Consider the following 15,405-nt stretch of genomic DNA (forward strand, 5'->3'; position numbering starts at 1 on the left):
CGACGCCCACCGACGAAGATTTCCGTGGAAACCGCACACGGTCGTCACGTAGGCGCGCAACAATAATAAAATTCGCGTGGAACGCATCTCGTTCGAATCCGGCCTTCGACGGTGCCGTCGCGCTTAAAATTTTCATTTCCTACGGAAAAATCTCATCAGACAAAACGTGAAACGTGCTGCGGAACGCCTGGCCAATGCGATTTCTAGAGAGATCCGTCGGCGTGCAATAACAAACCGATTGACAAAACAGCACGCCGCACGGTACGGAAACTGGCGTTCATTTATTTTATTTCGTTTCTTAAATTTAACCGGTCGCTACCCCTGGAGTAACCGCATACGTTACGTGTTATCGCCTTTAATTGCGGCCCATAGGTGACAATTGTTGCGGGTAAAATAGGTTTGGGACTCGGAAAACGTAACACGCCGGCCCAGCTACGACGATTCGCGCATCGTCCCGTTCCACTCGGAACCGTACCGGCGTCGCCCCGATAATAATCCGTATTGTTCGATCTCGGCGGTACCTGCAGACGATCCCGTCGAGGCCGACCGATGCAATATATTTCTGCGCGCGGCCAACGCTACAAGGTCGGTCACCCGTCATGTTACTTTATTATCGTTGATGTAAAAACGATCGGTTTGTTGCGCGCGTTGTCTTCGGAAATAATGCCGCACACGGCCGGCATCAGTATTCATAACCACCAGTAACGATAATCGTAGTGTTATTGCGCACATCGGTACCGCCATCTAGCGGTCGATTTGCGGCCGGCCGTCGTTCCCGCCACACCGCTAGAGGTCACTGCCGTTCACCGCGTGAGTCGCGTTCCTCGCCGACCCACCGGCATCGGAGGATTCTCACACGGCAAACGGAAGAAAACGGCGAAAACGCCCTGTACGATGTTTCCCGCGAAAGATTTCATGTTCGTTTGATCGGGGGAAAAAAAAAATATATGATCTTGGACCGCGCGACTTTGGTCGGTGCGAAAAGCGGGCGAAGTAGAACGATCGGTGTGCCGTACAACAGCTTTCTCTCGAAAGTTGTTCACGAATATCGTTTATTGTTGTTATTTTTGTTGTTGTTGTTGTGTTGGCAAACACGTCAATCAAGCGGTGGCCGCCGCCGAGTGAACGGTATCGGTCGGGCGACGGTCGTTATGCAGCGGTCGGGTCGGGAGAGGCGGGTAGTGCGGGCGGCCATCGACATCGAGAGTTGAACGAACTGCTGAAAAACAGGTCATTGCGAACGTTCTTTGTGCACGCGCATAATAAACCACTCGGCGGCGTTACGTCATTGACCGATTACACATGTGCACGCACGCACAAGCACGTAATACGCGCCGGCGCATAGGCAATATTATTTTTTTCGCATAACCGATTTGATGTATTCGCATATGAAGAGAGAGAGAGAGCAATAGAAATCTATTTTTTAACCATGACAAGGCTAAGCTTTTAGAAAAGAAGAAGAAGAAGAGGAGATTTGTGCGATTTCACGAGACACACACGAAACCGCGTTTACGACAATATTACGACGTGAAACGCGTACGGCGCTCGGACACATCGCGAGGGTGGTTGCGTACGCGGGGTGGCGATACGATTGCCGCCAAACCTACACGTTGGGTAACGGTGGTAGACAATCGGTCGGATGGACAGCTCGGAAGAGCTGTTGATGTCGATAAAGGATGCCCGGTGACTCAGTGCCAGAGTTGTGGCACCACCGAGACGTTCCAGAGGTGATTCCAGAGGCTTTTAAACAAAATCGTTCGTTTTGGACGACCGGTGTTCGAAAACGGAAAGCGCGCTAAAGCACTTGGAAGGGACGCTGTCGGGTGTACCCGATGCGTGTTAGTAACGTATTTATAGAAATCGTATGCTCACCATCTCGACTCATGCCCACGCTGATGCACTTGCGGAGCCGGCAGTACTGACACCTGTTCCGGTTGATCCGCAATATGTTGCACTGCTGGTTCTTGGTGCACGGCCTGTACTGGATCTTCTGCTGGATGCTCCGGCGGAAAAAGCCCTGTAACCGATCGGTGGTCGACGTATAGTTATCGTTGTTGTGCGTGATGCTGCAGTCGGAATCGTCCGTATCCGCGGCCGCGCTGGACTCGGCGCCGGAGTCGCGACCGTCGCACCAACAAGCCGCGGACAACGTTTTTTCCGAACATATGGGCGGCATCGCGGGTCGGTGGTACGTTAGTATTTCGGATTCGCGGCGCGACCGGATTGTTTTTTGAAAATATTTCTCCTAAACGCGCGGACCGCCGATTATACGATTGGACCGCGTTCGTAGCGTTCACCGACTCGAAGTGCATTCGAGCCGTTATCGTTCCAGTGTTTTGTGCTTGGGGGAAAAAAATAAGCACAAAAATCGCAGGTGGTTTTGTTCTTCGCGACGGTTCTCGACGGCGGATTGGGCGCGCGCGGCACACGCGTTGTCGCTGTACTGCTCACACGACTGCGTCGCTTTACTACTCGCGATACGTGTGCGGTACACTGCTCCGGTTGGCGCGCGCGACGGTTCTGCCGGTCGACGGCAGCAGCGGCGGCGGCGGCGGCGGCGACGATGACCCAATTGCGGTACGTTAAACTCGCCGTCGCCGTAACACCGCCGCCGCCGCACGCTTTACGTGCGCTGTTTTTTTTTATTATTATTATGCGCCTCGGACGTATAATATTATTATCGGCTCGGGTACCGCCGAACGGGGGAACTAAGAGGAGTGGGCGGTGGGCAGGCGCGGGTGCAAAAAACTGCACGCACACCGCCGCGCGATTACCGATCCACCGCACTCCGTCCCGCGTACCAATTCTGGACGACGGGGCCCCGTTATGTACGACGCGCCGGACGAGATGCAGCGCGACCGCGATCGCGGTGTATCACTACAGCCGGTGACGTGCCGGAGCGGGGGGTTGGTGTGGCGACCGGTGCACGGTAAACAATTGTTTTGTTACGAGTAAAAGCACGTAACGGTGCAAGTTATCCGCTCGCACGTCCGATAACCCTTTCGGGTCCCCCCCTCTCTCGCACGTTGCACCGCCGTAAGCCCGTTGCACCGTCACCCGCCCCCGTCTACCACGCTGCAGCGAGTATTGAGTACGCGCACGCTTCATACGGGGTTTGCCGCACGAATGGTATCGGACACAACAATACGCATTAATATTATTATTATTTATTATGTGTACGCGCGTACACGCGGTCCATGACCCTACGCGCACTCGCCCCGGTTGCACGTAACAATAATAGTGTTTAAAAAAAAAAAAAAAAAAAAACGCGAAAAACTAAAATTAACCGCACGCAATCGTTGCGCCACGTAAAACGTCCGCCCGGTCGGAAAACCTTACGTAAGTACCTGATTTACAGTGCGTTCCGCGGCCGTCCGGTGTTCGCAGGGTGTCCGCTCGACCGACGTTCGTTCGCACCGCCGAAATCGTGAGATACGCGCGCCTTTATACCGGCCCTCGCGACGACGGCACTCCACGCGGGTACAACGTACGGAAATTAAGTCAATCGTTGGTATTGTAATGAACGCGATATCCGATCAATGAACTCTGCGCGACACGCGCGCAAGGCGTTACGCGTACATGTTCAGGCGTTCTCATAAGTGTCCGATGTTATTGTGATTTATCTCTCGTCGTTAGCAAAAAAATAATAATTTAGGTGATTGCGATATTTATGCGCACCGCGGGCCGCAGTACCGTACCGCGTTCTAGAATGTCTCTCGAAACTCGAGCACTCGGAGAGATACATGATTTAAAAAAAAAATTTAGATTGCGGGGATTAAACGTACATTGACGGCCGCAACGTTTGACGGGTTAAAAGCGGCACTCGAACATTATTAGCGCGTCGAGGGGATTATCTGTGCGTGTCGAGTGAAAAAAAAAAAACGAAGGACGAATTCGATCATAATTTCGTATACGTAATTTTGTTCGCGCGCTTCTCCGCGCGCGGAGAACGACAATATTTTAATTGTCAATTGACCTAAAACCGTAACAGTCAAAAAAAAAAAAAAAAAAAATTATGACCTCGGCCGAGTGACTGTAATACGCTGCGAACAGTGCAAACGTGTACCACTATCGAACCGACGTCGGACGAAAAATATTATAGGTCGAGCCGGTCGAGGACCTCGGTTGTGCAGGACGAACGAAAAACGATTTCGCAAATAATATTTCGCTCGACACACAGATCCGTTAATAAAACATGCAAATAGCACACACACACACACACACACACATACACACAGGCGCACGTACACAACGACGTGTACAACACCGGAGGAGTGTAATACGCTGTGCGAGCTGTGGGACTGTGTGCGTGCGGTTTGTTGGCCAGGCAAAAAGTCATTGGCCTATGACGTCACATCGGCCTAATTTCATCACGAATACCCGGTCCGCCCTGGTTAGCGGCGGCCGATGACTGCGCGCACGCGGTGTCAACGTACTCGTGGCTGCAGCGGCGGCGCCCGGTCCATAACTCCCGGGAATTTCCGAACCGCGCGGCCGATCGGGATGACGTGTTTTTAACGGGGTTAAAAATAATAAAAGCACGGTGTACACGCACGCGGCACCGAGAGGACGAACGCGCGAACGTATTATGCGGTACGCAATGCGTGCGCACACGGTCCGCGATAAATCTCTACGCGGAGACGCAGCTACACGTACACGCACATACGGACGCGTGTTTTTACAGTTACGCCGAGGGAACACAAATGATTGCGCGCGCGTAAGAGAACATAAAAAAAAAAAAGGCTAACGGGACCCGCGATCCTTGGAGAGCACACCTGCGGTGAGGTCGACGGCGACAACAAGTAGTCGATACGCATAAATCGCGTGCAACGCGTTTGTTTGCGTGACGGCGTAGTAGCCCTGGACGGACCACCCGTCCGCGCGTCCGTTCCGCGGACGTCAACCCTTTTTTTACTCGGCCCTCCGCGTGAGACCCGAACAATACGGGTCGCCATGCCCTTCGAAAATGCCACCGCCCGGATAACGGTACACGTGTCTTCGACGCGCGCACGAAACGCGGCCGAAATACAAGAAGACAATGGGCCACGAAGAAGCGCACTAGCCGTGCACGTAACACAATAACCCGTCGGCTAGAATGCCGCATCGCGCGACGTGCGATTACTGTTATTGTGTGATATCGTCATTATTCTCATTATTTCCGACCGTTATTGTTCGCCGATAGGTGTATTCGTTCGGCGACGGTTCGATCCGCGACCGGGAGCCGCGGGCTTACCGAGCCGTGACCGCGCGCGTTATCGCAGCGATGCAAATGGAACGGTGTAGAATATTCGATCGGGTGGACGGTGAGGTGTAGCACGATTGTAATGGTTTTTCTCTCTTCTGCGCCGGAATATTGAAGCGGAAACCGAGCGGCCGCTTTCGCGCGATCATATTGTTGAAATTGTTATTTTTTTTCTTTACATAATTGGCTAGTGGCAGCGGCGGTCGGCTGCGTGTAACGGGTGTGCTGCGCGAGCGGATGACGTGGTGTCGGACACCGGAAGAAAGTGAAGAAGAAAGTGGACCGGTCCGAGAGGACTTTCGCCGCTGCCGAAGACGCGCACTCCGTTACGTCACCTCGTTCGACCTCCCACTACTCGTACACTTCCCGCGTACTTTCCCCGCGGGTTCAGCGAACCGCCGAGTTCAAAAAACCTATCCACCCATTGCGTTTATTGTTCCATTCGCATAAATATTAAACGCTCGAACCGCAAATACGTATACGTGTACGTGTATACACATCGTGTACACACACACACACGTACGTGTACTACGCATTAACGCGTATGGTGTTTGGCTGTTGTTATTGTTGTTACATAGGCGCGAAACGCGTGTACTCACTTTGCATCCCTCGCACGAGTGTACGCCGTAATGGAATCCGGAAGCCCTGTCGCCGCATACCCGGCACAGTACCGTGTTCCCGTCAAATTCTGAAAAAAAAAGAACGAAAAATAAATGAAAAGATTCCAAAAAAACTAATAACTCGTTCGAAGATATCACATAATAACTATTGTTTAACATATCATAGGCACGAACAACGTTACAAAAAAAAAATAAATAAATAAATAAAAATAGTCATAAACGCGCTGTAATGGTTCGAGACCTATATTAAATATGTCTAACCGGAAAATCGGTCCGAACGGCCGTAGTGTTCGGTGATGATCGTGGAGCTATCGTAGTGTTGCATCGCGGAACGGTGTTCGACGAACGTCCGGAAACCACTGACCTGCGGACGCGGGGCGAACGACGAATAAAACGATAGCAGCGTAAGGGCGAGGAAAAATAATAATAATAACAACTAAATAAACATAGGGGGTAGTGTTGATTAGAAAAGGTGGTTGTTTATGTAACCGACATGTATACGGCTGTAGGGGGTGGGAGTCGGACGAGGGATGCCGTAACGACGGACGCGCTCGGATTGGTGGTAGGTACACGCCCACGGCGGCGGTGCACAGGTTCATCGACCTTGACTCAGTTACCCGGCGACCCGAAGGTCGGAGGATATTCGCCGCTACGGTTGCTGGGGGGTTCAAGTCTTTGTGTGCGTGTGCGCGTGTTACTACACAGCAGTACATAATATAGTACGTAAATATGATTGCTGTTTATCGTACGCGATGGGATATTTGACGCAATACGTTACCAATAACCGTAGCGGTTGGCAAATGAAGTTTTTCTTTTGTTTTCGAAAACGGGTCGCGTCGTACGGGTTAACGTCCGGCGACGGCTACAACAGCGCCAACCGACGACTTTGTAGCGCGAAACGAATTCACGATTCCGGAACATAACGTACATTGTTTACCGTGTACACGTTATGTACACCGCGCGAAATGATTAATGTATGCCGCACGTACGATGTGTGTTATCGCCGCCGATACAACGTGTTGTAAGCGTAACGCGACGAGGAGTAGACCGATTACAACGTATAATGCGCTTTTGCGAATTGTTACGCACCGCACGGATGATTTACATGAGTTTTGCGAACGGACGAAAAACCGATGACGGTCGAGATACCACCGATGGAAACCGAAAATCTCTAGGGGTTGTCCTTCGAACGCGTGTTGAAATGTGTGTCAGGTTATTATAAGAAATGAATAAAATTACACACACGGCGGCGGTTCGATAACCTGAGATTGCCGTAACCCATTAGCATTGTGTTGCGCGAGGAGAGGCCGTTGCACTTTCTCCGGTACCCTTGCGCTAGCCGTCGCCGTTTTTTAAACGCCGCTCGCGTTGGCCAACTCGTCCTAGAATTCAGGTACCCCACTTCCACCGGGCGTAGACCGTTCCAGACGCGTAACACGTATTTTCGCATCGATCCAGCATTGCGACGATCGTGTAACCCGAACGGGTGGGATGTAATCGTGTTCAAAAGCGATTTCACGCGCGCGCATCGTAACAACACGATAGTTCGTCGATATCCATGCCGTCCGCCCGCGCGTCATAATTACGCCTATCCGCGGGAGGGTCGTAACGGCGCGTCCAGGGAACGAACGGGCAACGTCATGAGTCATCGCGGTACCGACGATACTGTTCGACGAACCGAAGTGACGCACACGCGGCTGCGCATCCCTGGCGGGTGAGCTCAGCGAATGACACGCCGGTACGCGTACGTATAATATTACACACACGCGGTTATGAGCTGTTGAGGCCGTTACGTAAGTAACGGCGACACGGTTACAGTCATGACCTGGTTTCGGGCCGTTGAACCGATCCCGGCGCTCGGGTCAAGCAACTCTCGGGCGGCGGCACGGCTCGACGGTCGTACGCGCGCGCGCCGGGCGATAGTGCAAATATTATAATATAAAATATAATACGCACAGTTGGCCCGCAGCCTGGTCGCCGCACCGCCGGACGAGCGCGGTACCTCATATCGTAACACAACAACGCACGCGCGAATACGAGTGTACAACGTATACTCCGACACTGTAACGGTGTCGCGTTAATTTATACGATTACGTTCGCGTACACCGCCGTATGGTGGTCGCTCGAAGGCGGACCGACGGCGCGCAGGGTTCGTTCGCGGACATCGGTTTTCCCGTCAAATGCATTACGTTGCCGCTAAGAAACGAACAAAACGCGAACCGATCGTCGCCGTTCCGGAGTTCTATCGGATAGCGGTCTCGAGAACGCTCGATCCGGGACGGCGGACGTACAGGCCGCCGTGCGTACGGGATCGACGAGTGCGCGATAAGGCTGTGGCGGGCGGGGGCGCTGATCGGCGCGAAGGGCGGGCGGTGCGCGAAGCGGCCCAAGGATCGGTCGTTGACCGAGCGCCCGATTGTGGGTCAACGCGGCCTTGAGTGAGTCTGTGTCTGGTCGCTCAATACTGTTGCGCATGTGCCCGCCGGCCCATTTTCGCGCGCGCTCACGCACACTCGCCGAACGCATAACTCGCGCGCGCACGCGTCGACATACAGCGCGAAACAATGTTCGCCACCGCAGTCTTTCGCGCGTTTATTAAACGTATACACCGCGCGCGCACTCTCGTTGCACACACATGATCGTTACGCGATCACTACTCGTTCGGGCTGTGCGTTTATTGTACGCGTATGAGCGGTGCGCGCGCGTATAAATAGAAAATACGTTTCTCGGCGGCCGAATAAAGCAATATCGTTTCGTAACGCGAAAACGGAAAAAATCAAATTGTATTATGTGCGAATAGGAATCGTTTCGCACCTAATAACAACCACTTATCGTAAACAAAAATTTACCCTGCCATTCTCATGAATACGTTATTCAAACGACGCGTACAATGTGACGTGCAAATATCAGTGACGGAACCGAGGGGCGTAATTCAGATATTCTGGACGTCTTCCTTCGTCCATCTCGTCGTTCAACGACCGTTGGAAAAAATTTCTTACGAATTTTTTTGATTTACAAAAAAAAATAGTTAGAAATCAACTTACTCCGAAAATGAGACGATTTTGTAATATTTACATGAGTAATAACTCTTTAATGTGCCTTAACATTTCAACGTTTGACAGTTACTAAAAATAAATATGATTTGTATAAAAATTTACATGTACGAATTTCAGTCTAGCCAGGCATCATTAATGTATTCGAAAATAAGTTTTGAATCGGATGGTATAGTTAAATTTAAATACTACATTTCAAATGTAATCACTTTTAACTTTTTTTTAAAAAAAAAACTAAACGAACCACTGTAAACGCAACCGGTGGACACCTGCCTTCAAAAAATCTTGATTATGATGTATGGAAATCAAAGACGAAAATCGTGTTTGTTTATCGATAAATATTTTTAGTTATATTTTGCGCCCTTACCTTGATTTTTTACCGTATCACCCGCCGCTATATCGTCTTCGACGTGACCGATCATTGGGACCGCAATGAAAATACGATTCGATCGAAAAATATTTAATTGCGCGGTGACGAATAATTATTTTCGGCCACCGTTGCGATGCTAGAATATAATCTGACGCCGGTAAACTTTTACGGGTCCCGTCGTACAACAACACGTCTACCATACGTTGTGCCTGCGAAGCGTCCCGAAACGTTCTGCTTGTATTTGTATGTGTGTTTACCAAAGTGTTTACGTGTAAGCGAGCGAGCGATTGTGTGCGTGTGTGTTTGAGTGTATGTGTGCGCCGTGATTGCGCGGGGACACCGCCAAAGCGGCGTGCCGGGCGTGCTCGGCGGCAGGGTCAATGTCCTTCGTGCGCTTTCCAGGGTTACCGCGACCGATCGGAGGGGCGACCGAACGGGTATATAGTCCCCGAAGGATTCACCGCTCGTGCGTGCTGGCTGTTGACGTCATCGCGCGCCGCCCCTAGCCACCCGTACCGCAGCACGTACTCGCGTAAAATCACCCTTACTCGACGCCAATCGGTATGCGGGGTGGCTCGCGGAGGTTTCATTCGTAACGGCGTTACTCGTTCGGATGTAAGTTCAAAGGGACTGATGCTGCGTGTTCATATTTTCGTACTCCTGAACCACGTGCTGAATTCCGCGGGGAAAAAATAAAATTATCAATCAAAGTTTAACTCGTATGTAATAATTTTATATCGTCGACGGTAGTTGTTTTTTTTTTCATTGTCAGCGCTCCTCACTGTGATCGCCCGCGAGCTGGTCCAAATCGATATTGGCAAAACATGTACACATGTTTATCGGTACACAACATTAAACACGTCTAACTCAACGACCATTATTACAATTGTAATTATTTTCGACCGCTCGTTGTTCTTTGCCTTCGCCCGATTAGCGTAGAAAACGTTATCTGCCGGCGTGCACCAATGTTAGCACATAGTAACAACGTTTTATAACATTAACGCAGATTAAACACGCGATGTTGACACGAAAACGTAAATCCCGTGGCTTTGTGGTTACGATTATTATTTTACCGCCCCGATAAATTTATTTTTATTTTCTTAACTATATTGGCGTAAAATAAAAAAAAATCGTGACGGGAAAATGTATAACGAACGTCGCCGAAGGCGGTGTGCGAAAAATATCACGAATAGATACGACGCTGCTGCACGTATATGCATATGTATTATAAATAATAGAACACGCGGCGTGCGAGCGAAAAAATAAAACCCCACCGAACACTATAAATACGAAAACGTACATTTGATGTAGAACCATATCGAGGTCAGTGTACTTTTCGCGCAAAGTTCATAAGCCCAGGTCACCCGCGTACACAAGATCGCTGCGACGAGGGGTGTCGGAGGTGCAGAGCCTGTTGTGTGTACGTCGCGGTGCGTACGTATTACACAAGGCGGCGGTGGGGGCGTTGTTACGTCGGCGGCGGCGGCGCCCGGTGGCGGTAAACCGAAACGAGCACCGCTCGTGACACGGAAAAGGGTTGATGAACTTTGCGATCGCGACCACGGCGGCTGCTGCGTTACCACGGTTACCGCGGTATATGCACCGCGTGCGGAGGAACGTTGGTGGTTCTCGTCAGCGGGGTGCGTGCCGTATTACGAAGCAATATTGTTGTTTTACAACGCGCGCGGTTAACGAAATGATACCGACAACGGTAATCGGGGTACAAACCGTGCGCAGTCCAGCGGTACGTTTTATCGCCACACTCCACTGTGTCAAGGGTAGTACCCCGGCGAATCGTACAGAAAAATCCTCGCTCGACGTATGTGCGCGCGCGTTTCGTACGTAATACACCGTCGTTTTGCGCGTGTACACGAGCGCGTCGAGTGGTGGGCCCGTGAGCTGCGCGCAATGAGAGAATGAAAAAAAAAAAGAAAAATAGGCGAACGATCTCTCACCTTGCCGAAACCGGGTCACACCGCGCGTTGTTTATTTATAATTCATAATACGTTGTTGTGTACGAACGGGCGTGCGCGCGACCGTTTAATTCCTATTGGGATTTTTCCGCCGACATTCGGGTCACGCGGGCCGGGAGAGGGCCGGGCGGCGCACGGAGCAGGCCGTTGCTCCCGAGCGGCAAGGGCGAACGTTTGCTCGCGCGTCTCCCGTGGCAACGGGCACATTGTATCCGATCATGTTTTCATTATCTGCACCAGGGGGAGATGAACGGTCGACGATTACCCCCGTCGGCGAACGCGCAAAGTGCCCAACGAACACGGTATGGAAGAAATAAAATCGCGTCAAGGCCGCCCCGCCTCCGAGCGCCCATGGTTTATATTTAAGATCGGGCGCGGACCCAATTCAACGTTTAAACGTCGTCTACACGCCCCGTTGACGACGGCTGTAGCGATTAAAGAATAAAATAGAACGTCTTAACGCACGTCTTCATGTCTCATTATTTCGTCTCGATCGCGCCGTACAACGTTCCTATACATTTATGAATACAATCAAACAACGGTTGTGTTATTATATGTTTTCAATGTAGAACTTTGTTGTACCACGGTTATGTACTACTGTTTTATCCGTGCTCGTAACGGTTTAGCCGAGTTTTCACTTTGGTCGATGACCTCTTGCGCATTACACACGAAAGTGAAACGGGTTCGGAGCGACCGAACATAAAAAAAATAAATAAATAATAATAATAATACTTTCACCGTTATGGAGAACTCTCACTTTTTTCACGCGTTCCGCCGGATCTACGACGGTAGTATACACCTTCTCCTCCGCCTCCTCTCGTTTTCGATCGGTCCCACTCCTTTTCAACCGGTCCAAATATAAACCGCAACTCATCTCTCGTACCGGCGTCCGAAAGAATACGGTTTTCTAAAACGGGTTCACCACCCCCATGTATCAACACACTGCTCCGAACCAAGCCGACAATAAATTGTTGTGCACCAATACCCGATGACAGGACCAACAAACTCGTACGACGCCTATGAACTATGCGCGCGCGTCGATGGACGTTGCGCAACGTAGTTATGATTACGCGGCGAAGGCGACAATGGAACGAATAAAGAATATTATGTACGATATGTAAGCGGGTCCGGTAACGAGGATCGCAGAAGATTGTGCGCGCGCGAAACCGAGAGGGAGTGTGGGAGGCCGAGGGAGATGGAGGTAAAGAAATAGCGCATAACTGCCAAGAGGTATTATTTTTGTTTTATGTTTTTTCGTGTGCGCGCACACGCATGTTTCGTATTGAAAACACCTTGACGGGCTTGTAATACCGGAGCGCCATGAGCCGAGAACGTGCCGCGGCGGCGGCGATGCCAATGAACTCGTGTCCTAGAACGGTGTACCGTGCGGTGCGGCCCGGGAGCGTTACCGCGAAACCTATACGAGCGCCGAGCGTTTACGTCACCCGCCGGCCGCCGCGGGTTGCCGGCGGTAGGGTTCGGGCGCGCGGCACCGTGCTCGCTCGACGGCCGATCGCAATAAACATCTTGCCCCAGTTTCCTCGCGAGTTGAATAACCTACGGGTCCCTGTTGTGTGTGTTTGCTGACCTCCTTCTAGCGAACGAGCGCGCATGCGATTACGACGCACACACACGCTCACCGATAATGCACACTCGCGCGCGCGTAGGCCTACACGTATATACGCCGTGATCGCGGCGCACGCGCGTTCTCCCGAAAACTCATGGCCAAATGCCGCCGGGCGGCGGTGACGGGGAAGCGGGAGTAGGTTCACGGGGAGAGAGCAACGACCTGACCCAGATCTACTCGCGGCCGAGGACTTTTCGCCCGCTCACCGCTACCCATCCTCCACCGTCTCCCTAGGGCCGGACACACGGACCCTCGGCCATCGCACCCCGTCCGTACACCAAACGTACACGCGTTACACGTTACGCCACTCCGGATCGAATCTCAAAATCCAGAAACGTTTATTCGTGTTCCCCCCCCCTCCCGTCTAACTTTATTTTACCTGCCAACACTCTGCCCAACAGCAAATGCTCGCTCGTCGTCCGCGGCGATCGTTGCTGTTGCTCCACAACGTCCGTGGGTTTGAAATTTATAACGGTCATGATGATGACGACGGTGCCGGCGAGACTCGCGCCAAAAGACGTTTACAGTCGGTCGGTTTTTATTTTATTTCTCGTTTACCGTGCGCTACAAGTGCGTCGTCCGGTGCATACCGCGGTTGGCGCGACCGTGTACCGCCCGGAACACGCGCGTTAAGTTTTTCGTCGCGCGTTCACTGCGCGGCGGCGGCGACGGCGTACGGCAACACTGGCGCGCTCGAGCGACGACGATAGCGAAAACGGAACGGAACAAACGGAGAACGGACCGAACTCGCAAAAGTCTTCGGAAAACGCACTCGTAAGACAAATCGCGTTTTTCGCGGTGCAAAGCCGTGAACGGCAACGAGCATTTAAAAAAAAAAAAAACCGCGTTAGGACGATAATGCCGATAACCGCTTGTTGCGTACAAACACGTATCGTTCGGGAAAACGTGTGCGCGCACGTGTACGATGTCGTTCGGCCGAGAGAACCGATTCGTGTAGCCGTCGAGATGACACTGAAAGTGAAAACCGTACCGGTACACGAGGAGCCGTCCGCCGCCGCCACCTCTCACTCGCTCCATCGCTCTCTCTCCTCACTCGTCCACTCTCTCTCCTCTCTCCTCACTCTCTCTCTCTCTCTCTCTCTCTCTCTCTCTCTCTCATTCTCTCTCCGTACACCTGCTCGGGCCGGGAGACGCGCAGCAGAGCAGTGGCGACGGCGGAGGCGACGGTCAAGTGTAATAAGCGGCGGACGAAAAATTTCTCCTTGGCGTCTCGCGTGGAAACAATATTTGAAAAAAAAAAAACGAGCAAAAAACCACCGCTCCGCTTTCCCGCGAGTTCGTTGACGTGCACTTTCACTCTTCCGCCGGTCACCGTTAACGGTACATCCGTTCGTGTACGCGTATTACACACGTACATAACGGTGGTGTTTGCTTAACGGTCGTCGTTTTGCTTTCACCGACTTACATTCGCTCCCCCTCCCCGTCTTCAACCCCCCGATCGTCTCGGCTAGGGTCAACGATTCGAAAACAAACGGCACTAATACGCGCTCATAAACCCCTCTATTTCGGGTTCGGTCGATTTTTCTGAATCAAAACATTTTTTTTTTTTTTCGTTTTTTAGAAATCCAGTTCGTGACCGATATCGCAGCTCATCGATGCCGCAGCACGCGCGTCTTTGAAATATCTCGCATCACGCGTTTAAATGCATCGGCCGTTTCACCGACTATCCGAAACTCACTTCACCTATATCATTACGACGTAGTCCGTTCAATAGATCTCATTACAAGTTACAAACGCTTAACGTAAACATACTACAAAAAGAAAGAATATGTCTGCTCCTGTAAGCTTGTGGTGGAGTAGAGCGTTAACGAGTAATCGAACATCAGCTATAGGAAAATTGAAGTTTAATGAAATTAAAATTATTCACAAATATCAAAAAACAATCCAAGAAGACGATTAAACGCTTAAAAATATAAACAGTCAGAGAGATAGCTTTGAAACCAAAGTATACTTATACTATTTATACCAAACTTGGGTAGGATCTGAAATAGAATATTACGGTGTATAGTGTCAAATGCCTTTGCGAGATCTAAGAACATAACAACAGCTTTTAAACCACTATCCAATGTGTGATACAGAAACTGTGTGACTTGATATAAAGCGTTTTCAGTTTTTAGCTCTAGGCTAAAACCAAATTGATTTTTTGATAACAATTAATTTTTTCGGGTAAGAAATGAATCTTGATTCAATCATAATATCGAATATTTTAGAAAAGTTCGTTAACCTAGATATAGGTCTATAATTAGATATATACCTACGGTCACTTCCATTAAATAAAAGTTTAATAATTTCAGTTTTGAAGTCAAAACAAATTAGGTATAATATTATAATTTCAATTATCAAACAGTTTATCGCAGGGTACTGGCAGGTGCCGATAGCAAGAAATGTTATAATTCCCCACATCATGCTACATTATTTTAAATTTCAACAAAATATGACGTATGTCGCATGTACCGCGTATATTTACAAAGTGTGATGATAATGAGTGCTATGTGCGTA

At 50.5% G+C, this 15,405-nt stretch overlaps 1 protein-coding gene across 1 annotated transcript in view; it reads right to left on the bottom strand.

Annotated features, from left to right (window-relative positions):
* Window positions 1-1,780: 1,780 nt before the first annotated feature.
* Window positions 1,781-15,405, bottom strand: part of LOC112686742 (ecdysone-induced protein 75B-like) — a 30,913-nt gene continuing 17,288 nt past the window's right edge. The window contains exons 2-3 of the mRNA XM_025559153.1: window positions 5,842-5,930; window positions 1,781-2,017 (exon numbers count right to left, since the gene is read on the bottom strand). Coding sequence (XP_025414938.1) covers window positions 1,796-2,017; window positions 5,842-5,930 — 311 coding nt within the window. The 3' untranslated portion in view covers window positions 1,781-1,795. The remainder of the gene's footprint in view (window positions 2,018-5,841; window positions 5,931-15,405) is intronic.

The sequence above is a fragment of the Sipha flava genome, unplaced genomic scaffold, assembly GCF_003268045.1.
Source record: "Sipha flava isolate LNK unplaced genomic scaffold, YSA_version1 324_pilon_pilon, whole genome shotgun sequence".
NCBI lineage: Eukaryota > Metazoa > Arthropoda > Insecta > Hemiptera > Aphididae > Sipha > Sipha flava.